At 37.2% G+C, this 25,849-nt stretch overlaps 1 protein-coding gene across 11 annotated transcripts in view; it reads left to right on the top strand.

The window, feature by feature from the left end:
• Nucleotides 1–25,849, top strand: part of MAST4 (microtubule associated serine/threonine kinase family member 4) — a 575,926-nt gene that overhangs the window by 278,369 nt on the left and 271,708 nt on the right. For all 11 annotated transcript variants that reach the window (XM_050794438.1, XM_050794437.1, XM_050794435.1 and 8 more), the window contains one exon: nucleotides 20,462–20,493. In XM_050794438.1, the coding sequence (XP_050650395.1) occupies nucleotides 20,462–20,493 (32 nt within the window). The remainder of the gene's footprint in view (nucleotides 1–20,461; nucleotides 20,494–25,849) is intronic.

Genomic DNA, 25,849 nt, shown 5'->3' with positions numbered 1-25,849 from the left:
CTGGCCCCTGGCTCCTATGGACCTAGGTAAAGCTGCAAAGCTGATGGAAGAGTGTGCATTCTCCTTATGGTTCCTAGCCCAGTTTACAAGGATTTTTTTTTGTCTCCGTTGGCTTTAACAAGAACTGCAGACCCCTAACAATTCTATTGAAAAATGGGCGAAGCAAACAAATGAACAGTTCACAGAAAATCAAATACGAATAAATGGCTCATATGCATAGGAAATGATTCTCAACTGCCCTTATAAGAAAAGTACAAATTAAAAATTGTACTGATATATATATATATAATGTTTAAAATAAATATAAGTTTAAAATATATATACACATGCACACATATATATACACACACATATATATATACACACACACACATATATACACACACACATATATATTAATTACCTGTTGGTTTGGCAAAAATCTAAAACTGGGAGTATTTCTGGTTTCTAAAACTGGAAATCTAAAACTAAAAGTATTTTGCAGCTATACTTTCTGGGAAAATAGCTTGCTTTCTTTGTTTTGTTTTGTTTTTTGAGACAGTCTCACTCTCTCACCAAGGCTAGAGTGCAATGGTGCCATCACTCACGACTCACTGTAGCCTCGACCTCCCTAGGCTCAGGTGATCCTCCCACCTCAGCCTCCTGAGTAGCTAGGAAAACAGGCGCACATCACCACACCCAGATAATTTTTGTATTTTTTGTAGAGATGGGATTTCGCCATGATGCCCAGGCTAGTCTCAAACTCCTGGGCTGAATTGATCCACCAGCCTTGGCCTCCCAAAGTTCTGGGATTACAGGCATGAGCCACTGGTCTGGGAAATAGCTTTCTTATAATTCTGGTAGGAATGTAAGTTAGAACAACTTCTGCAGATGGCAAATTGTCAGTGTTAATCAAAATACATGTACCCTTTGACCCACCAGTTCCTCTTTGGGGAGTAAAGCCATCCGATAGACCAGTGTACATGCTGAATGAGTCCTGGAAAAGATTATTTATTATAGCATCCTTTTTAATACCAAAAGATTGGAAACAACCCAAATATCTTTTAGTAGTTAAGTGGATAAACAAATTATGTTTCCTTTGTGCTATGGAATACCATACAGCTATATAAAAGACTGAGGGCTTTGCACTGATATAAAAGGATCTCCTGATCAGAGGGAGAAGTCAAAGGGCTGAATAGTAGGCTTAATATGTTTCATTTGCTGTAAAAGTAGGAGGGGAATAAGACTATGTACTCATTGGCTCATGTAGTCAGATGTTACATATTTGTGCATAAATTCTGGACAAGTTCATACAAAACTTAGAACAGTGGTTCTCTCTGGGAGAGTAATATGGGAATTGGGTGAATGGGGGACTAGGATGGAAAGGAGTTTTTTAAAAACTAAATGCTTCTCTATACTTTATAGACTGTGGTAATCTATTAACCTTTCCAAAAAAAGTGGGTTTTTTTTAAACATAAAGAAATCCAGAGCTCTTGACCCAGAGTTTCTTCCTTTCATTCTGTGCCAGCTGCTAAACCTCCCTGGTCCCTTTTAACTTCTACTGGATTCCTCCTGAATTGCCTAGCTTCCCCTTAACAATGGACCATTTGAGGAAATTCACAATCCTCTAAAGTTTATTGCAACAAAAGGTAGAGAAGGAGAAGTAGAAGACGAGAAGGAGAAGTAGAAGACGAGAAGGAGAAGTAGAAGAGGATAGAGCTTATCTCGTTTGTTTTCAGCCTAACATCTCTCTACTCAGACCCATACAAGTAATTCTAAGGAGAGTGGATTCCACTTATTTTCCATGATGCTATATATAAGGTATGATAGAAACACAGTATTAAAGCACCCAAAAATACCAAAGATAAAAAATATCTTTGAAACTCAGTTCCACTAATGCAGTATATACTGACATTCACTTTGTGGCCAAGCACTGTGCTAAGTGCTGGAGATTTAGTACTTAGACTGGAAGGTGAGTGTAGCCAGCTGCCTTTTGAAGAATCACTCCTTCCCATAGATCTTGAACACCGTTTTATTTCTGTTGTAAGAGTAACACATATCCAGAAAAATGCAAGTATTAATGAACTTTCACAAATTGACTCTACTCATGTAATCAGCACCAAGATTGAAAACAAAACAGCATCACCAGCCCCCAGAAGATCCTCTTGTACTATCTTTGTAGCAAATTTTATATTCTATTTTGAATTTTCTATTGTTTTGAAGTTTTGTTTTTGTTTTCAAAATATTGTATTTTTCATGATACTGCTTCCCAACATTATAATTTATTATCCAGCAAAATGACAGCTGTTTTGGTTTTTCTATGTTTTTACGGAAAGGATGGGATTGAATTTCAGAACATGGGTAAAATAATATGTGTAAAGATCATACTCACTATGGCTATTAAGATTTCAATTGCTGGAATTTCTATGTTAAGTCCACTTGAATATTGTGACCAAAAACATCTGGGAGGAAAATTATATTTAGTCCATTTCTCTTTCCTAACACAGGAATGCAGTTATTTTTCTCCTGTTTTGCAGCTGGCAAAAGTTGAGTAGGCATAGGCGAATTGTTACAGTCCCACCTCTCCTATCCTTATGGGGACTTTTATTTTTAAAGACTTTAAAAAATTGGTGAATTATAATTTGTTGACTTTTCCCAGTCATCAGAGTTGTGCTTGCCAAAGACTGTGTAACAGGAAATTTGCCAAGATGGGATTAGCAATTTGTTTGGAGAAAGGGTGTAGGAAATATTTTAAATTTAAAGGTGAAAAGATCACAGATGAGGTTAAGTACAAGTTACTCAATTTGGCTTCTATTTACGAAGAACTACCGAAATTATCCCTTTACCTTTAGGGACTTCTGTGTTTCATTTGCCCCCAAGTCCCCTTACCCGTCAGGCAACAAAAACGAGTCAAAACATAACCAGCAACTCTTTAAAAAAAATTAAGCATTTAACCGGGCAAGTTTTATCAAGTTTTGTCCTGCTTCTGTGGCTTCTGGAAGGAGTCTGTTTCCTGGTAGTGCTTGAGAAGAGAAACCTGGCATAGGTTTTGCTGGCCAGTGCTCAGAGGCCAGTGATAACTTTTTGTAACTGGTTTCAGTGTCTTGATAACTCTGTTGCCTGTTTTAACATTTTTCAGGTGAATGTGTTTTGAGTTTTTTAAATTTTATTTTATAGATACTCCCTTTCCATTACCTCACACACCTTTATCTATTTCCTGCCTGAAAAAAGAGATTTGACTCTGATGTGCCCAAGTATGGTTTTCCTTGAATTTATTCTGCCTAGGATTTGCTGAGCCTCTAGGGTATGTGGATTAATGATATTCATCAAATTTGGGGACGTCCTTGGACATTATCTACTTAAATATATCTTTTAAAGCACTTTCTCTTCTCTCCTGGGACTCCATTTATATCTATACTAGGAAGTTTAATATTGTCCCACAGATCTTAGGCATTCTTTTTATTTTTGTTTTGTTTGTGCTTTTTTTTTTTTTTCTTGGCAATTCATTTGGGATAATTTCTATTATTTTGACTTAACTTTGCTGATCATTTATTGTGCTTTACTCTGCCAGTTAGTAAGCCCATTTCATTGTGAGTAAGCCCATTTCATTCTAATATATTCTTCAGGCTAGATTTTTCTTTTTTGTTTTTATAATTCAATCTCTCTGCTAAAAATTCCCACATCTTCTTTATGTTGCCATACATTTGCCACTGTATCCTTTAGCATACTTTTTAGTCTGTCTGACAGCACCAGCATCTTGACTATCTCTGTATCTGTGTGTCTTCTCTTGACCATGGGTCATAACAATATCCAAACCTAGCTCAAGCAGGGAGCAGAATGACTCAGCACCCTACTACAGTGTGTGACGCAGAAGAGGCATACCTTTTTCTGAAACTAAGTAGTATTTACCTCAGCGTCGGTTTCTCCCGAGATTCAAAATGTTTAGCACCTACTTGAAAAATTACCGATACGAGAAGCAGCAAAAACTCCTATTTCTGAGATTTCCTTTACCACTTAGGAGGTAGACTATAACCAGGGACCATTGCTCTCACTCCTACAGTCAAAATAAGCTAAGTAAGTAATAAAAATCATAGTTTAAAAAAATTGTAAAAAATGCTAAGAACATAAATCTTGAAAAAGTAAATTCCAGAAATTGGCAAACTCTTCAAAGGAAAGAAGAGGCCCATGGTTTCTTTCACCCCGGTGGATTGGCAGGAAGAGGAGGAATCTGCCATGAATGGGGTAAGAAGGAATCAGCCAAATTGAAAACCTACTTCTCACTTCTAGCTTTTCTTTCTGTCTTCACTCATGTTGTGAGCAGTGGTCTCTTGTGATTATTTACGTCCTATGTGGAAGTCTCAGAAATAGGAAATTTGTTCAAGAAGACTAGGAAATTTGCCAGTAGGGAAAAGAGAACAGAGATAAGCCTTGGCCATTCATAAATAGGGCACAGTTATGTTGTCCTGTCACTGTTATAAACGTATGGACATGGTAACACTCCTTATTTTCTGGATTTATCTTTCATGTGAGCTGCAGGCCTACCTATGGTATGGTAGTCATGTATTTTTATGCCTTGTGTTTATTTCTTTAGAGATTTGATCACTGTAGTACACAAGGGACTTGTTTCTGTAGCTCTTGCTTTTAGTCTTTTTTTGGGGGGGATTTGTTGCTGCAATCTTGCAATTGTCCAAAGGGACACTTTATTGAATTACAGCGTAGGCCACCGCCTCTTTCATCATAGCACAATTCAAGACTGAAATTCTAAGTCACTAAGTACAATAACTGGTACATCGTGTGGCAATAACAGTCCCCATTTTCCTTGTGGTCATTCTATGATTGCACTAAAATTAGGGCTCATTTAAACCCCCATTTTTCAAAGTGTATTCTTTCAGAAGCACATCCTATGTTTTCCCAAAAAGTGTTTCATATTAAATTTGGGTAGCACCAGAGATTATGTTCCTTGCTCTTAGAAAATAAAATGCTAATGATTGTAAAAAGTCTTGGGGAAATCTTAAAGTAAGTAAATCCTTTAAGCTATGTTTAATTAGGTGTTTCTCAAACTTACTTGAACACAGAACCTTTTAGCAAAGGAACCTTAAGTTTTTCTTGTCAAATAAAGCCATTCACAAAGTGCAGAACATTCTTTGGAAAATATCGAGTTAAATGGACTCTGTTGCTCTGTATTTTGGGGAGTATGAATAATTCATATTGGACTGTCATTCTGTATACCTGGAAACATCTTCTCCACTGTCTCCTGAGAAGAACCCAGGAAGCTTGCATTTGGAGGAAGGAAGAGCTCTACCCCAGAAGCCTGTTTGGTTGCAGCATTGTGGCTTAGGTCTCCTCATTATAAGTGTTAATGTAGTAATGCTCTGCTACTGTAGGAGTATCCTGGTCTCGGCTGCCTGACTTCTCCAAGGACTGTCCTAGTTTGCTAGTCCAGGAAAATAAGCTAGGTCAGCTGTCATATCCCCCCAAATGAAAAAAGACAGTTAGCTGCCTAGACTGCAATTGGAAGGAAAGGTCAATCAATATATTACCTTTCTTTCCATGTGTTCCTTGGCCGCCGGCAGAGTTGTGCCTTCTCACTAGTGGTGGTAATCTCTTCTGCTAAATTTTATTTTAACCTTGCAAATAGGTGAAAGGAAGGGCACAGTTAATAACGTCTTCCCCCATATACCTCTGAGCATATTATTTGGGCTGAATCTTGCCCCTCCTTCCCCTAGCAGTAAGGCCTGCACAGTCCTGCTTCGACAGAGTGTTATGCAAGTAGCTGGTTTTATTTATTGTGGGAATTTCTCCTAGAGCTCTGTCATGCTCTTGCATAGACAGAATGCAAACATTTTTGTGATTCTTGACAGTAGCTGGGATCTATGTGGAATGGGGGTTTTCAAAACATTTCTCAGTCAATATGTTTACTCTACTTCACCAGCCATGCAGTGTGATACGGTGCATCACCAATACTTGAAATAGACTGCAACAGGAGGTCAGAATGGAGCATAGATTTTCTAACACAGCATGTTAGATGAAATGATTTTGTGTACTTTGAAGTGGAAAATTCAATCAGAATTTTCCACACTTTTTAGTTAAAGCAACACTGTTATTTATTGATGAAAGGTAGACTGAGAAAAATACAAAATGCAGAGTCTAGCATATTATTTCTGGTCATAGCAAGAAATACTTTTGCAATTTAATGAAAGCTATGCAAGATAAAAAGGATCTGCTTAAAATATACAGCTATGGAATGCTTGGAACATATGCCAATATGTTTAGCATGTGGGTGGATAAAAATGGAATCCAGCTTTGCAAGACGTTTGTTTTTCATTAAGAAATGGACTTCATGCTTGATAAATGACAATTACAATTGCCCAGGTAATCCATTTTGGCTTAGTTTTAAAGTAACCAAGTTCATTTAAAAGCACCTGGGAGTATCAATAATAAATTCAAGGATAGATTCTCTAAGTTTTCATCAAAGTAGGCTTAGATAATATTTAAATTTATTACTAGTTTTCGTCTGTCCTTTGGTGCACTGAAGATACATCAGCATAACTACCTATTATGTAGATGAATAATTTATACTTCCAAATTGCAAAACCTTAGGGTTGCAATGTCAGATTTGTGCATGAATATTTAAGATAGAAGAATAATCTAATATTAGAGTGCTCAGTGTGTGCCGGTTACTCTAGGTGCTTTACATATATTATTTCATTTAGTCCTCACAACAACTCTGACTTCTCAAATCTACAATATCCAGCGACGCAAGAAAGCCACAGAAAGGGTAGGTAGTTTACCCAAGGCCATATGGAAAGATGGGGCTGGCACTCACTTTGGCATGCAGACTCCCAAGCCAGACTTCTGAGACACTCTACCAGGCCATGTACCTGAAGCTCTGCCACCTCAAGATTTTCATCCTGGTGGTCCTAAGTAGGGGTGAGTAAGCCACTTAATTCAATTAGCATATAAGACTTGTTTTTAGATTCTTTCTTTAAAAGAGGCATAATTCTTCAAGAGTTTCTTTTACTCTAGATACTGTTATTTTTTTTCTGGTTGATATACAGTTCAACTCAGTGTAATTCAGTTTTCTTTTTTAAACTAGCATTTAAAGTGACAGAACCGTTTAAAAGTATTAGTGCAAATTCATCAACTTGTCCAAATAGTGTAGCTTCAAATGATAGTTTAGGCTGCCTAAAACTTTGTGTTGTTCAAAGTTCCTTTGTTCTAACGTGGATTCTCCCCACCTCCTTTGTTCGAACTATTTTATATCATCAGTTTTTGTTGTTGCTGTGTGTGTGTGTGTGTGTGTGTGTGTGTTTAAACTTTTATTCTGAAGAAAGTGAGTCCAGAATCAACTATCAGTTTCATGTTTCCAAGGCAATCCAGTGTAATTCTGTGTAAAAACACATACCTTCTGTGTAATTCAGTAGGCATGCCAATCCAATACGATCTAGTATGCTTTTTATTTTTCAAAAGAAGAACCTAGTTAGTATAATAGAAACTAAAGTGAAAACCCCCTAAACTCATTCATACATTGCAGATGGCTGCATTCACGTGTAACTAGGGTAGGGTCTTCTTGCTTGGAAATGACTTGATTTTTTGGTTAACAAAAATAAGAGGCCACTTTATGAACATTTTCTTAAGTCTCAAAAATAAGTGTCCACTCAGTTGTATAGTCTTTGTGATCCCAAAAAACCACAGGGGATCATTTTGACTTTGAGAGAAGGATTCTGTCTTTGTAGCGAGAACAAAATTCAGTCTTTAGGAAGAAGCAATTAAAACCCCAGAGCCTTTTATTGCTTTAAAAAAAAAAAACTCACTGCACTGAAATATTTTCTGCTAATTAGCTGTCACAAACATGTTGCCATTAAACTTGGACTCTCTTTGGTTAACTTCAAAGTCACTAACACGCACTGTACAGCCCTCCCAAATATATTTTGGAAAAGGGAAACAACTTGACAGATCTGTAATCAATGTTTTCAAGGCTTTTGTTTCTCATAGAACCTAATCCTGATTTAAGAACATTTGTTCATTTTCGTTGGGTAACATACACCAGCCTTTATGATGCCAGGGCTGTGTTGATGTCTGGTGTGTATTTGGAAACACTATGCCAGAGCTAATTTGCAAAGTTTATTTAGTACTAGTATTAGCCAGGAATGTACTTAGCTACAGGTAACAGAAAACCCAACTAATAGTAGCTTCAATAAATTGGGATTTATTTTTCTCATATAAGAATATTTGTTGGTAGAATGTCCAGGGCTGGTGCCATATGGAAACACTATCATCGAGGACCCTGGCTACTTTTGTCTTTGCTCTTCTTTTTTTAATGTGAGGACCCTGACCTTGGGCAAATCATGACATAACTTTCCTAATACTCAATTTCCGCATCTGAAAAAAGACTGAACATTCTTCCTATAGTTGCAGGATAGGGTAAGGCTTGCATGAAATCCTATATGAGAATATGTCCCTTTCAGGAATAAAGTTGATGTTTAACGCTGCAATGGCAACCACAGCTGTGCTAGTTTTCATAGTGGTGATGGGGAGGGAGGATATGAAGTGGGGAATAGGGGATCTTACCTTAACCCATGGTCTTCATTCTCAAAGTTCTCGATTCCTACATACTTTCAGATGATGTTATTTAAAATAGTACGTTGGAGAAAATACTTTAAAAAATGGCAGGTACTGTACCCTGTAACAAATAGAATCTATTACTGATTAAGTGATATATATCTTCTATAAACTAATTGTTTATTCTGTGACCTCTTTACAATAAATTTCAGTACCATTAAAGGCTTAAGTTTACATTATTGATTATTTGAATATGTGTGTCATTAATCTTCCATTGTGCTCATACATTTTATATGTACATTTTAAGTGTCGTTTTTGCATTTAGATGGAGAGGAATGGCCAGAAGAAAGTAGACTTGTGGATATTAGCTTCATATAGCACTTCAAGAGGTCCCTTGAGCTGATTTGCCAGTAAATTTCTACACTGAAATAGGCTTTCAGAATAGGGACTGCTAGATAAACCACAAGGTGTCCGTAGTAAATAAAAATGATTAATCTCAGCAGAGTAAATTCACTATCACTGGTCAAATAGTCTCATCCAATTCTGTTTCCTGGTTCTATAAAAAGCCTTTTTCTTTTTGTATTAAGGTTGTCTATAATTTTAATAGAACACTTGAATTATTACCTGATTTAAAAAAATTGGTTCATAAAAGGATATTGATTCTTCAAATTAGGGGCAGTTGAAATGTACGTTTATTAGCAAACCGGTCCCTTGATGGGTCCTGGAAAGTCCTGTCAAGAAAACTCATCTTAAATCTATGTGAGAGACACCTTCTTAGAAATGATCACAATTCTTAATGATTGGCTGTGGATTGGACAGTGAGGTTGGTGTGGAAATGCAAGTGAACTGAAAAGCAAAAGTGGAAATCTGTTAAGCAGGGTTCTTTCTAGTTGCTGAGTTTTTATTCCACATCATTGATATTCACTTCTTTCCCAGGGCATTTTCCTGGGTAATGAGAAGACTCTAAAATCAAATAAAGCTTTTGAACATTGAAGATATTTGCCACTGTTCTGTTGAAGAATCCCATAGATTTATAGTGATTCTAAACGATGTCTCATATCCACTATATTAACTAGCTTTTTAGAAGCTTATGAACATTGTAGCTTTTATTGATTCTAGGGAATTGGACCCAACAATAAGCAATAAAAGTCGATGGTAACTTTCTTCCCATATAGGGCTGTGCAGATCAATACCCTGAATTTACTGTAATTTGCTGGTAATGGGTAGAAGAACGGAAAACATTGCGGAGCCTTGTGGGGCACAGCTGTGCAGTGTTGCCTTTTTATCTAAGCTCACTGGAGGTCACAGGCTTTCCCAAGTAACAAGAAACATAGTTAAGTGGCAGGGCTGATACACATATTTATCAAGAGCCTTCATAAGTCATTCTAAGGAAAAAAAGGAAATCACAAAAGTTGTCCACAGTAACTTTAATTTTATAGAGATCCTGAAGGACCTTGAAATCTGCACTATCTTAAAGACAATTAAAATTCTAAATATGTAACTAGCATTGGTGTTTGATCTCCTGCTAAAGTAATTTTCCTACTGATTAATAGCAGGGTGTGTGATTTCACTGAAGTCTAATTTGCTTCGAATCTTCAAATGTATTCACAGCCCTGTGCCCAGGTGATTTAGAAGTGGAGAAGATGTGCGGGTCACACACCCTTGCTCTTTTATTGAGTCCTTGCTGTCTCTTTACCATAGCTCTGTAGTTGTGCCCTAGGTTCCTTCTTCTAATTCAAGTAGTGCACTTAAATAGTCATAGCTGACACTAAGGGTGCTCTTAGGTTTAGGAGCTGTGCCACGTGCAGGACATGTGTCAGCATTAATCTTCTCAACACCCTATAAGATAAGCTGTATTATCTTCATTTTGTAATTTTGGAAATTGAATCTTAGGGAAGTTAAGGTTTCTGAAGGATGCTTCCTGGCATTGACTTGGATTATAGAATATGGGTATGTCTGAATCCTGATCCTATCTGTTTAATTACTAGGAAACATACAATTGACTTAAATAAGGATTGTTTTAAGCTTTGAGTTCAATTGATATAATATGTGTTTTATATTTTAGCTTTTGTTAAGAAGGACTGTGCCTTCTCTAATTTGATCAAAACTAGTTTCTTTAATTTTAAAAACGATGCAGAAACTTTTGCTTGAAAGAGACAGTTCTTTTGTTCTTTGAAAACAAAGTGAGCACACAAAGTACAATATGACTGTGGGCTGGAAGCTATTAACCTTGATATAATAATGCACTTCACTTAATATATAATAAACAATAATCTAGAGCTGTTGTTCATGTAAGTGTTGGCTACTACTCAGCAAAACCCTGCAGAGAAGCATGTAAACTTTGACTTAGGAGACAGATTTCCCCTAGGTCATACTGACTTGGAAGACCGTATGTGTACAGATGTCTGATTCTCAAGCTTGATTTTGACATCAAGGGTATAACGTGTTAGGAAGCATCAAAACCCATAGTAATTGGCTAGAAAGGAAGCTTGTTTCATTTGTCCATTTACTTGAGGTTAGCTGATTATTTGACTTGTTACGCTTCTTCTGCTTTAAAAGGTCTCTGTTAAAAGTAACATATTCACAGGGCTTTGCTTCAAATAAAATCAGAGTCTATAAAAGTAAGTGTGAAATTTGCTTAGAAAGAATTGCCAAGATCTGTGTTTTTTCTCTCCTAAGAGTAATTGACAGTGTGTTACCAACTATGAATGCAGCTTGATAGCCTATACGAGGAGTCTGTGGTGCAAATGTATCAAGTCATTACTTGGTGATGAAAAATAATTAACAAACTCTGGACTTGGGCAGATGTGGATTCAAAGACAAGCTAAGCCTTTTACCGGCTCTATGACCTTGTGTGAGTTACTTAGCCTGTCTGTACCTCAGTTCTCTCATCTGTAAAATGAGAATAATAGTGAAGTTTAAGATAATGTATGTCACTGTGCAGTAAATGTGAGATGCCATTATTAAGGTAGTAAAGGTAGATGAGTTTAGTAAAGAAAGACAGTTCCCACTATTTGTGTAAAAAATTTAAAGGTGGAAAAGGTGGTTGTCATGAATGATGTTTAACTTTTCATCTAAGCAAAATCTGGGATTTTATCTTACAATTTGTCTCATATTCCTACTCATCAGGGACACGCTGGTATAACTTAAATGGTTTTACCACCTTTTCATCCACTTTCAGATTTTCATTACGTTTAACTTCCGAAGGGCCCTCAGTGCTTTTAGACAGTCTTTTTTCCTCATCTCTGGATGGTACCCTGTCCTGAGCTCCCACGACTGTTCTAAACCGGCCCAGGAGTTGAGCATTTCCTCTCAACTCCTGTGGATCCCGTACACACAATTTTCTCTTGACTCTGCCCCTCCTCCTCCTCCTCCTCCTCCACCTCCTCCTCCTCCTCACTGCCTCTTCCTTGTTCCTGGCCCTCAGCCATGCTTCCTGGATAATTAAAGAAGTGTCCTAACTTCTTTCCCATGTTGCCCTCCCAGAGCAATGTGACATGCTAATGCCAGAGTTATCTTTTTTAACATGTTGATTAGGTCAGCTTATTTTCTTCTTCAAAATGTTCCATGAGCTCCCCATTGCCTATAAGATAAAGGCAGCCACTTCCAAAACCCTTCCCTGCCTCTATACTCCTGTCCTGCTGATTTTTCCTTCCTGCTCTCTGTTCCAGCCATGTTGTTTCATGAGTGTGTTCTGTTTCACTCCACCCTACCTGACTACGTCTGTTCTCTTTACTAGAATTCCCCTTCCTCACCTACTCCCAAGGCTGCCTGGCTAATTCCCAGACATTGCAAAAGAAAGACCAGGCTCCAGTATTGTGTCACTTAGGAATTTTTGAATTACAAAGACTAGAAAATGCAAGTTAAACTGGTTTAAACAATAAAGAGACTCAATTGGCTCATATACCAGAGAAGTCCAAACACACGCAAGGGTAGATGTGTTTCAGAGATTTCACCCAAGTCCCAGTTTCTACCAGGCTTTCTTGTCTGCCACCTGTGATGCCTATTCTTGTGGCTGTCATTAGCTTCATGGGTTTAATGCTACTTCTTTCCCATTCGATCTCTCGGACAAGGGAGGAAGTTCTTTCCCAGAAACCCTGAGCAAACATCATTTTGCATCTTACTTGCTCAGGTTGAGTCACATGTCATCTTTAAACCAATTACTTTGACCAAAACAGTGAGTTTTGTCATTAGTTTAATTGGAGCTTATCCTTGACATTGAAGGTAGTATCATTTCCACTGTATTTTGTTAGCATGAATAACAAGAAATGTTGGGGAAGAAACAGTCCTGACCCTCCTCAAAGAAACTGATCACCCCCCTCCCTTTTGTATTACTGCATACTTTGAAAAGACCTCTATTCCAGGCCTTTTCACACTGTATTTTACAGTGAGTAAAGTCCTTTATCCCCAGGGTCTGGCACAGCACCGGCCATATCCACGTTTACTAAAAAGTGTGTGATTGAATAAAGGAAACCCATTTTGTTTGCTTTAATCCCCAAATGTGCCCTTGCCTTTGCCCTTGGTAGAAGAGTTTTGCCTTCTGTATTACTGAAATTACAGAACTTCAAGTGAATTGCTCCAGTTTTACTTTGCTCTATCTTTGAAAACTACCTGTTTTCACCTGTTCCTTTATTCCTCGTTAGGGGAAAGAGTGCCCTCTTTATTATCAGTACTAGCCCTCCCTGCTTGTGTATTTATTCAAACCTCTCCTTTCAGTACCTCACATCACCACTGTCTCCCACTCTCTGGCATTTCCATGGTGGAGTATAGGGGAAAAAATTGGAACTGGATGATATAGGTTCATTTGATTCCACTATCTCATGGCTTTGCAACTCTGGTCAATTGCTGATCTCCTCTGGACTTTCCATGGGAAGACTTGTGTGTCCTATCCAGGCAGCCAGCTGATTTTGTGATGAAGCTTATAGACTCAGTTTATGATAAAATCTTAATAAGCCACACTAGACAGTGACTTTGTCTGCATAAAGAGCTTATGAGAACTGATATCACAGTCTTGTTCATTTAGGTTCATGGCAGAAAAAGCCAACTTGGAAAGAAAGGAATAAGGTAGCAAATTTCTTTATTTTTCAAAGAAAGTGACTGTTGTGGTTTTGATCAAATAAAATTTACATATAAATCCAGCAAGCATTTTGTTTTAGCCTTTTGTGGTTTATTTTATTTATTTATTTTTTTTGATGTTGTTGTTTTTTTAAGTCGGAGTCTTGCTCTTTAGCCCAGGCTGAAGTGCTGTGGCGCCATCTCGGCTCACTGCAACCCCCAACTTCTGGGTTCAAGCGATTCTCCTGCCTCAGCCTCCTGAGTAACTGGGACTACAGGCACATGCCACCACACCCAGCTAATTTTTTTTTTGTTGTTGTTTGTTTGTTTGTTTGTTTGTTTGTTTTTTAGTAGAGACGGGTTTTGCCATGTTGGCCAGGCTGGTCTTGAACTCCTGACCTCAAGTGATCCACCCGTCTCGGCCTCCCAAAATCCTGAGAGATTATAGGCATAAGCCACTGTGCCTGGCCGGTTTATTTTGCTTAATTTTACTAGCACAAATAAATATATGAAAGTGCATTATGATTATAGATACAAAAAGAAAATGAAATAAAATCTGTGAAAAGAGAAAGATAATTTAGGATTCTCCATCCATGTCACATTTCCCACAAGGATTTTACTGTTATTTTACAGGTTGGGTGGTTTGACTCTTCAGGCATTTCTATGGGGATCTCCCTACTGGTTTTCCAGCTTGACTACTGTCTTCATTTAGGAAAACATGTATTTATGAGCAACTTACTGGATTTTTCAAGTGTTGTTAGAATGTAGACCATTTTTACCTTCTAATGATTTACAGCTAAGTCCTGTGTAAGATCTGGTTCTATGGTATGAACTTTTTTGTCCTCTGCTTCTGCCTTCACAAGTGACTCTCAGAAATGCAGACCAGAAAAATGGCACCCAAAGCATTTCTTTAGGAGATCCTATGCTTTGTCAAATAGTGAGAGCTCCATTTTGAGTACCTTTCCTTGCCTCACACTTCTTCTCCCTTGCAAAGGAAATAAGTAAAAACCTGAAGCTTTACCTTTGTAATGACAGCCCAGAAAATTAATATTCCCTAAAGAGAAAAACAATCCAAAGGCAAATGGTTTATGCAAACCAATAGTCCTTAGGGGGACTTAACTACCAACCTCTAATAAACAACGTACGCAAACCACTCTCTCTAGATCTCTAGGGGTGGGGCTCAGGCGTTAGTATTTTTAAAAACTCCCTGGGTGACATTAATGTGTTACCAGGCTTCAGAATCACTACTTGAGCTGAATTATCTCATTCCTTTTTATTTTTTCTCCTCTGTTAGCATTTACACATTTAAGTAATACTGCATAATCTTGCACCTGGTGATAACTCTTTTGTTTTATATGTGTGTGTGTATGTTGCCCCAACTAGCTTTTAAATGTGTTTTGTTTTTCCTTATGTGTCCCTAAAAGCACCTGATATACTGCCTTACACATCTCGGCTTCTTTGAACTCTCTTCGTAAATTAATTGTTAGTGCAGAGTACTTGCAGTAACTCAGTCATAGGATGAGGCCACCAATGACTAATGAAAGAAAGATGATGATGGGGAAGTGCATGCACTTGAAATTCATTGGTGTCAGGAAAGGGGTGAGGGAATGGTGTGTGCTGGACAATGCCACTCTGTTTCTATGTGGGGTTTGGGAGTCATGGTGCAGAAGGCAAGTTGCTCAACTTCCAAATTCCCTTTGTTTTTTGGAGGAACTCCCAAAGTGTGGATCTTGGTAGACTTGGCCCCACCTCCCACTATACTAGTGAGGGAGCCAATATTCCTTTTTCCTGCCCACTTGGAAGCTGGGGCAGAGACCCAGGTGTGATCATGTAACCCTCACAGGACACCTGCGAGGACAGATGAAGTGAAGGTGTGTGGGGGCAGTTAGGGATTCTTCCTGGAGGCTGAGTTCCCACTCAAGGTTCAGCTGCAGAGGTGTCCTAACTGGGCTTTTCCCTGGGTGTGGTCATACTTTCTGGGTTTAATTTTTTGGTTCCTGCCCACTTTCTGACCTTGTCTGCCCAATCATCCTATTGCCTTCAGGGGTGCCAGTAGTCGTCCATACATTGATTGTTTACTTGCCAGTCTCATTAATTTCTGTTGCTTTCAAGAACCCCAGCTGCTGGATAGAGCAATAGGTTAGTTAACAATGTATAGCACAATCCTCCCTTCTTCTTTATTTTAAATGGCAAAGCCCCCATGGCTTTGTAACCAGGTGTGTCTGTTTTCCTTTTTCTATCAATTCTCTCCATTTCATCCAGTCCCATGGCTTACATACAATCTTAGTGTTAATGACTCCAAAATCTACCTCCAGCCTTAACCTTTTTCTTGCACCCAGATTCATTTGTCTAGTTGCCTGTTTGGAATCTTCTACTTGGAATTCTTACAGACAGACATCCTGAATGTAGCATGTCAAAGCTAAACCGGTTTTCCATCTAACTATTTGCTCAGGCAAAAAACTTATGACTTCTCCTTGCTTTGTCTTTCATGCTTCACATCTAGTTTCTGTGTAAATCTTATGAAAATGTATCTCAAATCTGACTGCTCCTTCCCATCTTCATTGCTGGTCCTAGCCAGAATCTCTCTCACCTACAGTATTTCTATAGCTTCCTAAAAAATTGGTATAAATATTACCTTAAAGTAAGCTTTGAATATTTAGATATTTATGTGTTCATTTCTTCTGTTCTCCTGCCCCACACCAGCCTTCCCTTCTCCCCGTCTCCCCGTTTTGATACGCTTTCTTTAATATTTTGGAATAATTTTAAAATTTACAGAACATTTACAAGATAGCTCAGAAAATTATTGTATTCCCTTCTTCCAGTCCCTCAAAATGTTGACCTCATATGTAACCTTAATACATTTGTCAAAATCATGACTTTAACATTGAGACATTGTTATCATCTAAACTACAAACTTTATTTAGCTATCACCAAGTTTTCCACTAATGTCCTTTTTCTGATTGAGAATCCAATTCAAGATTCTTCGTTTTTTCGAGATTCTTCATTGCCTTTAGCCACCCTTAGTCCTCTCTCATCTGTGACAGTTGGTCAATTTATTCTTGTTTTTCACAGCCTTGACAGCTTTCAGGGTCACTGGTCACATGTTTTTAGAAGGTTCCTCCCTTTGGGTTCGCCTGAGGCTTTTTCACGATTAGAATGGGGTTCTGGATTTTGGAGAGAATACCACAGGCATGAAGTGTTCTTCTCATCACATCATATCAGAGGATGGCAGCGTGATGTCAACGTGGCTTACCACTGATGACGTTAACCTTGATCACTCAGTTATGGTGGTATCTGCAGGTCTCCCCACTATAATGTTGCTATTGTTCCCTTTCTGTATTCTGTTATTTGGAAGTGAGTCACTAGGTCTCAGCCCACTCTCAAAGAGAGGAGATTTAAGCTCTACGGCTTGAAGAAGGGAGTATCTACATATATTATTTGGGCTTCTGTAAATGTCCTCTTTCAAATCATAAATTTACCCTTAGTTAGGAAAGAAGAGTTCAGAGATTTTCTAAACACGTGCAGCATGTATAGCAGTATTGTTTTGTTTGTCTATGAGTAGCTGTTAAATACTAAAAATTATAAATAGTTTTAAAATTACCACTGTGGTGATTGCTCGTACCTGTAAAACATTGCAGTTTTCTCCCCTGTCTTCATGAATGAAACAGTTGCCTTCTCTTTTTGAAGCTGAGGATGGCTGGGAGAAAGGAGCAGAATCATTTACCCTTCTTTCTTGTCAGACTCTCCATGAGTTTTCTTCCAGGATTGGAGGGATCTTTTGGTATCCTCGGGTACGTTGAGAGATCTCAAAAATAACAGGATTCTCAGACAAGATTAATTTTATTTAATCTTTATCTTTAATGCAAATATTTGCTAGTTAACACATAAAAGTCCGGGGGGAGGATAAAATATCAAGCAAGTAATGATAAACAGGAACTCTCAAATGTTAAATGTCATTGAATCATCAATATCAATGAAAATCTAGAAATTTTTAATCTTAAGAATTTCTTTAATCCAGTGTCAACAATTAGCAAATTGTTTAGTTCAGATGGATACTTCTTGCTGTTTTTTCTTTTTTCCCTTTTTCTTTCCTCCTCCAATTCTTACCTGACAGTAAATTTTTAACACACACTCCACATATGTCAAGCACAAGCTTAGGTTTATGACTCAGACCAATTCCACGTCTTATCTAATTATCTGAGTATGTGTTAGTGACCTTATCCTGACATTAAGAAAATAAAATGAGGACACATACACAAAGTACCGCAGGGACTTTGGCGATAAAATGCCTTGATGCCGTTCATTTACGTCTGACGGGTGCAGATTTATCAGCATGTGGCCCTCATCCATTAGGGCAGGAGCTGCTTCCTGCTCAGGCTGCAATTGCTTAGCCCTCCTGGTATTTGCAGACTTTTGCAGCTACTGTTCACAAGGTCTTGGCCACAGCACATTCATTTCTCTCACTTTATTACCATCACATGTGATTCCAATTTGCTAGCAAATTGAGTTTCCAGTCCTGAGCCTGACATTCAAGCCGTCAGGTGGATTAGCTCCTTCAGCTTGGTTAGCGTGGTAGCTTCAGGTCAGTTGACAGTGGCCTATTAAATGTCCTTTGCTCCTCATCTTGGAATCTCGGCTGCCATCCTGTGGAGCAGCAGTGCTGGGTTACCCACTGTAACCTTCCTCCTTGTTTAGAACTCATAATTCTAGACCTACTGGAAAGACTTCTGATTAAAAGCAGAGTTGGTTTTTATCCCTTATCTTGCTGTTTCAGCAGCTTTTTCTCAGAGCAAAGCAGCCAGTTTATGCTCGGGTCATTTGGTGGAATATGATTGATGGAACTGTTCGGGTCATTCATTTGGTCCCTTTCCTCTTATGTCTTCTGAATGATCTATTTGCATATATAGTTGAAATAACATCTGATTTATTATTTTGTTGTTATTAATGATAATACCTCAGGTACCTTTTATGCGGCTGTCAGATCAACTTACTGGACAGAGCAGTATTATTCATTTGGTCTCTAGACCTTTTGCTCTGCAGTAGTATCAATTTCTTTCTAGGAGAAATGGCCTGGGTCTGGTACAGTGTGGTGTACTTTGTAATCTTGGCTACTCAGGAGGCTGAGGCAAGTGGATGCTTGAACCCAGGAGTTTGAGATCAGCTTGGGCAATGTAGTGAGACCTCATCCTAAAAATAAATAAAAATTAAAAAATAAAAAATATAGTGTGTTGAGCTATTACATCTAGGAAGTTCTTTTTCTTTTCTTTAACCTGAATACAACACAGATTTCTCAATGCTTGTTGTAACCAAAGATCCATGTATAGAAAATTACTCATTGGTTTTCTATTTATGTTTTGGTTCCCAAGGAAAACGGTCTTGGTCAGAGACTTTTCTCTTGTCATTAGAGGTTTTAGTAAATGAAGGTATATTTATGTTTTAGAATCAGGGAGCCAAGTTCAGCAAACACTATAATTTCTTGGAGCTAATCAAGGATTAAAGAAAAAAGCAAAGCAAAACAAAACAAAAAGGCACTTTACCACTGAACCCTAGAGCCCTTGAAAAGAAAACATTTGCTATTGGGAGAAAGAAGATGACAATTCATTCCTAAAGTTGCTGATTGTTTTTCTTGCTTTTAAACAGTTATGTGATTACTATATCTGTATGGAAATATATTTGCCAGTTAATAAGTAAGGCCTGCTGTGTTTAAAGCAGCAGCCACAGAGCTCTCCTCTGCTCTGGTCTGACACTCTTGTGGCCACTTTCTGTAAGCTGTGCTGGAGTAAGTTGTGCTGTGGAAAAGTGATAGCTGAGCCTGCTGTCCATGACAAACATTGAAATAGTCAATAAAAATAAGAAACAGGAAAGGTGAGTTTGAAGCTGATGGGGAAATACCTTTCAAAGGATAATGCTCAAGCACCTGAAAGGCAGAAAAATAAATGAGAATTATGGGCATGAATAACCAAGTTTAGTCATAGTGGGCTTCAGTTTGAGTTTAAATAGCCAAATGACTCATCGCTTCCTATTCTTTAATAATTGACAGCAAGTAATTATTCTTGAGCTTTGAAAACTTCATTAGTGGATAGAGGTATTTCTGAATCTATTTTTGTTTATTTCTTTGGTTGGCTTGTTTTCTTGTGTGTGTTTTTTTTTTTTTTTTTTTTGGTTTTCCACAGCCTCTTGATGATTAGGTAGATAAGAATCTCAAATTGAGAGAAGTGTGAAGGCACCCTTTTAAAACTATGAAGCACTCTAATAATTGTCATGGCTGTCTGATTACCTTTTAGAAGTTGATTAAGCTGCTTTTAAATATCCCAATGAATAAATGGATGTTTTGAGAAATAACACCAAAAGGAAATCTTTTCCATTATCATTTAAAAAATAGAAAGTGCAATCTTTGGTATGCATAATGTTTTGCATGAATATATTTCTGTTGAGGGCAAATAGTTCGATTTAATTGTCCCTTTCATTGCACCTTTCATTTAATTATAATCCTGCAAAATGTCTCCTACTTCTTATAGCTAAATCCTGTTTGGATAAATTCTTTGCTTGCTCAGATTTTCCGTATGCTCAATTGTAGGGCCATGTAACTCAACTCAGTATTTTACTGTAGTTGCTTTGGGAAGATTGATGGTTTTTCTGCTCTGGAATTCAGATAAGCTGTGTTTGTACCTTAAACACAGTGTGTAAAGAGAACCGTGTAAGAAGGGATCCAGCATAAAATTATGACATTAAAATGTTTTCAGTATAGGAAATGCCAAATCAAGCATAATGAGGGATGATACGTTCTTTGTTATCCGTTTGGTATCATAGTAATCTAAGGTTAATGCAGCATCACTTATATATGGTTTTTTTTTTTCTTTTGCAGAAGGAGCTGAGTCTCCCCAGAAGAGGAAGTTTGTAAGTAGTAGGATTTTGTTTCCTTGTTTTCTTTTTATTAATATATAGTTTATAGTTTGATTCTTCTCTGAGTCATTAGTGGCAATTGTAAAATGAATGATAATCAACTGAAGAAAACAAAAAACTGAATTTACTTATAAAAGTCAAACAGTAATAATTTCATAATTTTCAGGGTTTGTTCCATATGGGCATTGTAAACCTAAATGCATATTTATTCCTTGGAGAATCTTAATTTTTTAAAATGCTGTTATATAATCAAGCAAAAACATTATTTGGTCAGGAGATAGTGTAAATTGATCTGAATCAAGAATGAGTGTTCTTTATGATCTGAAATCCATGATTTTTTTATACTATGGATTTTATATGGAGTAAATTATGTACTTTTGAATCTGAATTGGAGACTTTGAATCAGTTGAACTTTCCATTATTAGATCTAGATCTTACTGAACTGATTCATGTCATGCTCTTGTATTAAAATAATGGATTTATGAACTTTGACTTGATTTCTTTATAGTGTGTTTTAATCTTTTATTTTTAAGACCATTAATATATTTGCACAAATCATAGTTTTTTTTCCATTAGCAAGTTGCAGAATGAAATTGAGGACAGAATTAACTACCCTCAATATTTGACCACATTTAAAGTCAGATTTGTTATCCGATAGTACTGTGTAAGGGCTGGTCTGGAAACATTTACATTTGATGTCTGATTTAAGTTGAAGAAGTTAGTAGATGGAGCACCTCCTTTAAAAAAATAGTATTTAAGATAAGTTTTTACAACTCTCCTCTTGGAGGATTAGAAAAAAATTTGGTAACTGTTGAAATATAGGGTTTATTCTAGGCTAAATTTTGGAAAATTTCAGCCTTTGCATCTAAGAACCAAAAATTCATCAGCTGTGAACATTTTATTACTGTCCATTTTGCTTCCTGTCTTTTGTACAAGTTTAGGCTGCCAGGCAGATACTGGATTATTATTTTTGGAGAATGTGCCAAGATAAATTGTCACTAGCTTTTAGCTTCCATCTCTCTGTGCTAGAGTTTAACAGAAAATAGTTTGCTATAGGAAATGGACTTAGAATTAAACTCTTTCCTCTTCTGCATCATGATTAGGACTCTGTTGCCTAAACTTGGAAAAGTCCAAACTTTTTGATATTTCCCATCATGACAAGACAAAAGAAAAATAGAAAACTACATGAAATACTTTTATAGAAAAAAATCTCATTTGCTTTTTTGCACTTTTCTTTAAGGCTTAAACACCCTTTCTCTTTTATTTGAAAGCTTCAGAACTTAAGTCAAATCTTGCTTTTAGTCTTTTTAATAGATTGCACATGGGTTTTGTTTTTTGTTTCTTGTTTTATCACATTAGTGTTTCCAATAATATTATAAAGATCATGTTAATTACAGAATTAGATTTCATGTTTCTATTTAAGGGTAATTTCCTCTTTTGCACTTAAGTCTCAATTCTGTTAATGTTAGCTGATAGCCATGAGTTGATGTGAAAATACGTGATAAGGAAAGTATTTTAAGTTTCTTTATTTGAGAAAATGGGATCTTTAATGAAAAAAGAATAATGACATAAGTTGTTTGGAGCCCATCCTTTGGAAACATAGTAAGAGAAAGTTTGATTTACATCAGAGCCATTTAAACTCCCCTCCCTGTTAAAAGTCAATTGAGCATTCAGATGATGAGCATGAAGCACACTATATATGTATATGTGAACACAAATCTACTTTTTTCGTGAATTCTGGGAAAATTAGTACTTTCAAGTGAGATAAACTAAAAATAAACATGCTATTTTGTATTTTCTGTTAAACACGAATATTCCCCAGAGAATTAACGATGCCTGATATACCTGTGCTAGAACCCATTGTCACTCAGCGTTTTTAGTGAATACTGTACAGAATGCCAGTAATTACTTTCCTCGTGCAAGGTTCTTTTATGACTTTGAGAAAGGGAAAATGCTTTTTAAAATAAATGCTAGAGTAATTTTATACAAATCTAATGAAGAAAGGCACAAATGTATCTTTATTAGTATCAGCTAGCCAACGTAATAGTACCTGATAATTAAACCTGTTAACACTTTATTTACTGCGTACATGACTCCTCCATAAATGCTTTGAAATCTTTTTATATCTTCTCCCAGAAAGATTAGAGATTTGCTCTTGCTGTTCTTTTCAGTCTCTTTGTTGTTGTTGTTGTTCCATATTAACATAAGCAACTGCACACAGTGTGATGTATTTCTTATTGTCTTTGGTTATATAGCAATGTGATCCAACTTGTTAGAGAGTGTGTACCTTGATAAAGACTGAAAAGGCCTCTTTTGATATATCTACTGCTTCAAATCTGTATGTCTTGAAAGATAGCAGTTTTAAAATTGCATTTTCAGCATTCTGAAACTTACGGGGTTTTCCACATTTTTTTGAAAATTTTGAATATTGCTTTAAATAAGCTTAAAGATAACTTTTATATCGAGAATCATGGTAAAAACATATATTACATTGAAAGCTTTCAGAAATGAAAGACCTCAGGAAATTTTTTTTGTTATTAATTGAAAGTATAAAAAAGCAAACTATTCTGTCTAGAAAAAGAAATTCAGATCCTCACTAATTTATTATTTATGATCATTTTAATGAGAACTAACTTGAAGACTCTCTTGTTTTATAAACATTTTTAAAAGGTGTAGAAGCAATGATTGTGACTGGGTAATAGACAAGAGAAGTGAGGGAAACAGCTTTCTAGGCAAGATGCTGTTATGAGATAATCAAGTAACTCCAGATCACTTTTCCAGAGGCATTACAGCTTCCTAGACAGCTGGATTTTAGCTATTTCTCTTCTTTTTCCATTCAATGAATAGCCATTTGCCAAGGCTGCTTCTGATCCCAGATACTTCCTGTACTTTCCCCCTCATTCTCCTTGGAACTAAAGTTATCACATTGCCTTATCCCTCTCCTTCCAGCTACCTGTCAAAATCATAATATAGTCAGATAGTGAAATATTATACAGCAGGTAAAGTAACTGGACAAGATTATACGTATCAGCAGGTATAATTATCAAGAATAGAATGATAAGTGCTAAAAGCAAATTCCAGGTACAAGATGGCATTTATTTATTTATTTATTTATTTTGAGACGGAGTCTAGCTCTGTAGCCCAGGCTGGAGTGCAGTGGCCGGATCTCAGCTCACTGCAAGCCCCGCCTCCCGGGTTCACGCCATTCTCCTGCCTCAGCCTCCCAAGTAGCTGGGAGTACAGGCGCCCGCCACCTCGCCCGGCTAATTTTTTTTGTATTTTAGTAGAGACGGGGTTTCACCGTGTTAGCCAGGATGGTCTCGATCTCCTGAACTCGTGATCCGCCCGTCTCGGCCTCCCAAAGTGCTGGGATTACAGGCTTGAGCCACCGCGCCCGGCCGCAAGATGGCATTTATATTATAAAACTTAAAAGTATGCAAAACAATATGTTGTTTCTGAATACAGGCATTTACAGTAAAGGTATAAAAGATGCATGGAAAGCAAGTTTATGATAAAGGTCACTTACTAGTGGAGAAAATGAAGTAAATTGGATTTGAGAGGCCTCTGCAAGGAGTTTCACGTATATCATTAATGTGGTAGTGTGTATATGGGTGTTTATATTATACCCTCTGTATTTTTGGTATTCTTGAAATATTTTATGTAAAATACTCAGTGATTGTATGGAAGTAGGATTAAAATTGCTTTAACCAAGTATTTATGTAGATTTTTAAGTAATTTGAATAACAATTATGTAAACATTCTATTTTGAATAAGAAAATATATCACACCTGTATTTGTGTGTGTGTGTGTGTGTGTGTGTGTGTGTGTATTTGGTTAATTTTGTCTCATAATAAAGATTGCTCCAAATAAATATGATTTGACAGTAACTAAAATATCTACAGTGGCAGATACCAATTGGTTAATGCCAGAACATCATAGAAAAAATTATGATGATAAATTGTAATAATCTTGAAATGCTTTAGTATATACTACCTGAAGCCAGGGGATGAAGCAAATGAGATAATAGCATTTATGATGGCATATTATTACACTTAGTTTCAGAACTAGATTTGTTGCTTTAGATTTTTATCCCATCAAAGAGATGTGACTCTGAATGCCTGTTCTTTGTGTTCAGCAAGGTGCCCGGTATAATAACTACATAGTGCAGACATTTGTGGAGTCTGTACAAATCTGTCTCCCCCTCCTAGATTGGGAGCCTCCAAGCAATGGACCTGCCCTGTTCTCTTAGGTTCTGTCACTGTGCCTGCGCCATGAGGACAAGTGGTGATGCCACGGCCGGATGGCTGATGCCAGATCCTTCATGGTTTCAATTCAGTATGGAACACATCAACCTTCTGCATGTTGTTTGATTTAGATTTTTCTAATAACTAATTTGTACCGTCTGTATTTATGAAAGCGCCATTATTGTTGTGGTACTTTTTTTCTAAAATCCACCCATATTTTGCATGTAAGTCCTGAAATCACATTTCTAAGTGGAAAAATTCACAGGGAAATGTTTGTTTTCAGGCAAGGAAAGTGCAAAAAGTGGAAGAGCCCAAGATGTGAGCCCACGATGGTTAGGAGCCAAACCAAGGTGTCCCTGGCAGCCATTATTTATTTTTAAAGGACTCCTTTGTGTTTTGTTAATTGCCTAAATAAACAGCTCTCCAGGACAGAGAGGCTTCTTTTTTCATGGAATTCCCTAGAGTGCCTTGATGGTGTTTATACCCTGGAGAGAGGAGCAGGAAATCTGCTCAGGCCAGCTCCTGTGCCGCCTCCTGCTTTTAAGTGGTCTTTCAGATGTCTTCGTACAGAGAAGAAGGAAACTGTGTTATCTATTCTTAGCAAATAGGTTCTCCCCGCTACTTAAAATGACCTTTCCTCCACCTTGTTTAATTATAAGCCTTGGTGCATTGTTTCATGGCTTTGTAGGTCTGGGATCTATAAAATTATCTGCAGTTATCACTTCATTTTAGTAGAAGCAGTGACTGACACTTGGCAGTTTCTTAGCTTTAAGTTCTCTGGCCACACATGCTTGCTTGCTTGCTTGATTGATGGATTGGTTTATGATATTTGATTGCGACAGCTGTTTTAAATGTATTTTTATTTATAAAATTTTTCCAACTCTTTCGAAAAATAATTTCAACTTTTAGGTTCAGGAAGTACATGTGTAGATTTGCTACAGGAGTATATTGCATGACACTAAGGTTTGGGGTAAAAATGATCCTGACACCCAGGTAGTGAGTGAATATAGTACCCAAACTGTAGTTTTCCAGCCCTTTCCCCTTTGTCTCCCTGCACTAGTAGACCTAGTAGACCCTAGTGTCTATTATTCCCATCTTTATGTCCA

Source organism: Macaca thibetana, chromosome 6, assembly GCF_024542745.1.
Source record: "Macaca thibetana thibetana isolate TM-01 chromosome 6, ASM2454274v1, whole genome shotgun sequence".
Classification (NCBI taxonomy): domain Eukaryota; kingdom Metazoa; phylum Chordata; class Mammalia; order Primates; family Cercopithecidae; genus Macaca; species Macaca thibetana.
Note: the sequence above shows the minus strand (reverse complement) of the source record. Positions and strands in the feature narration are given on the sequence as shown.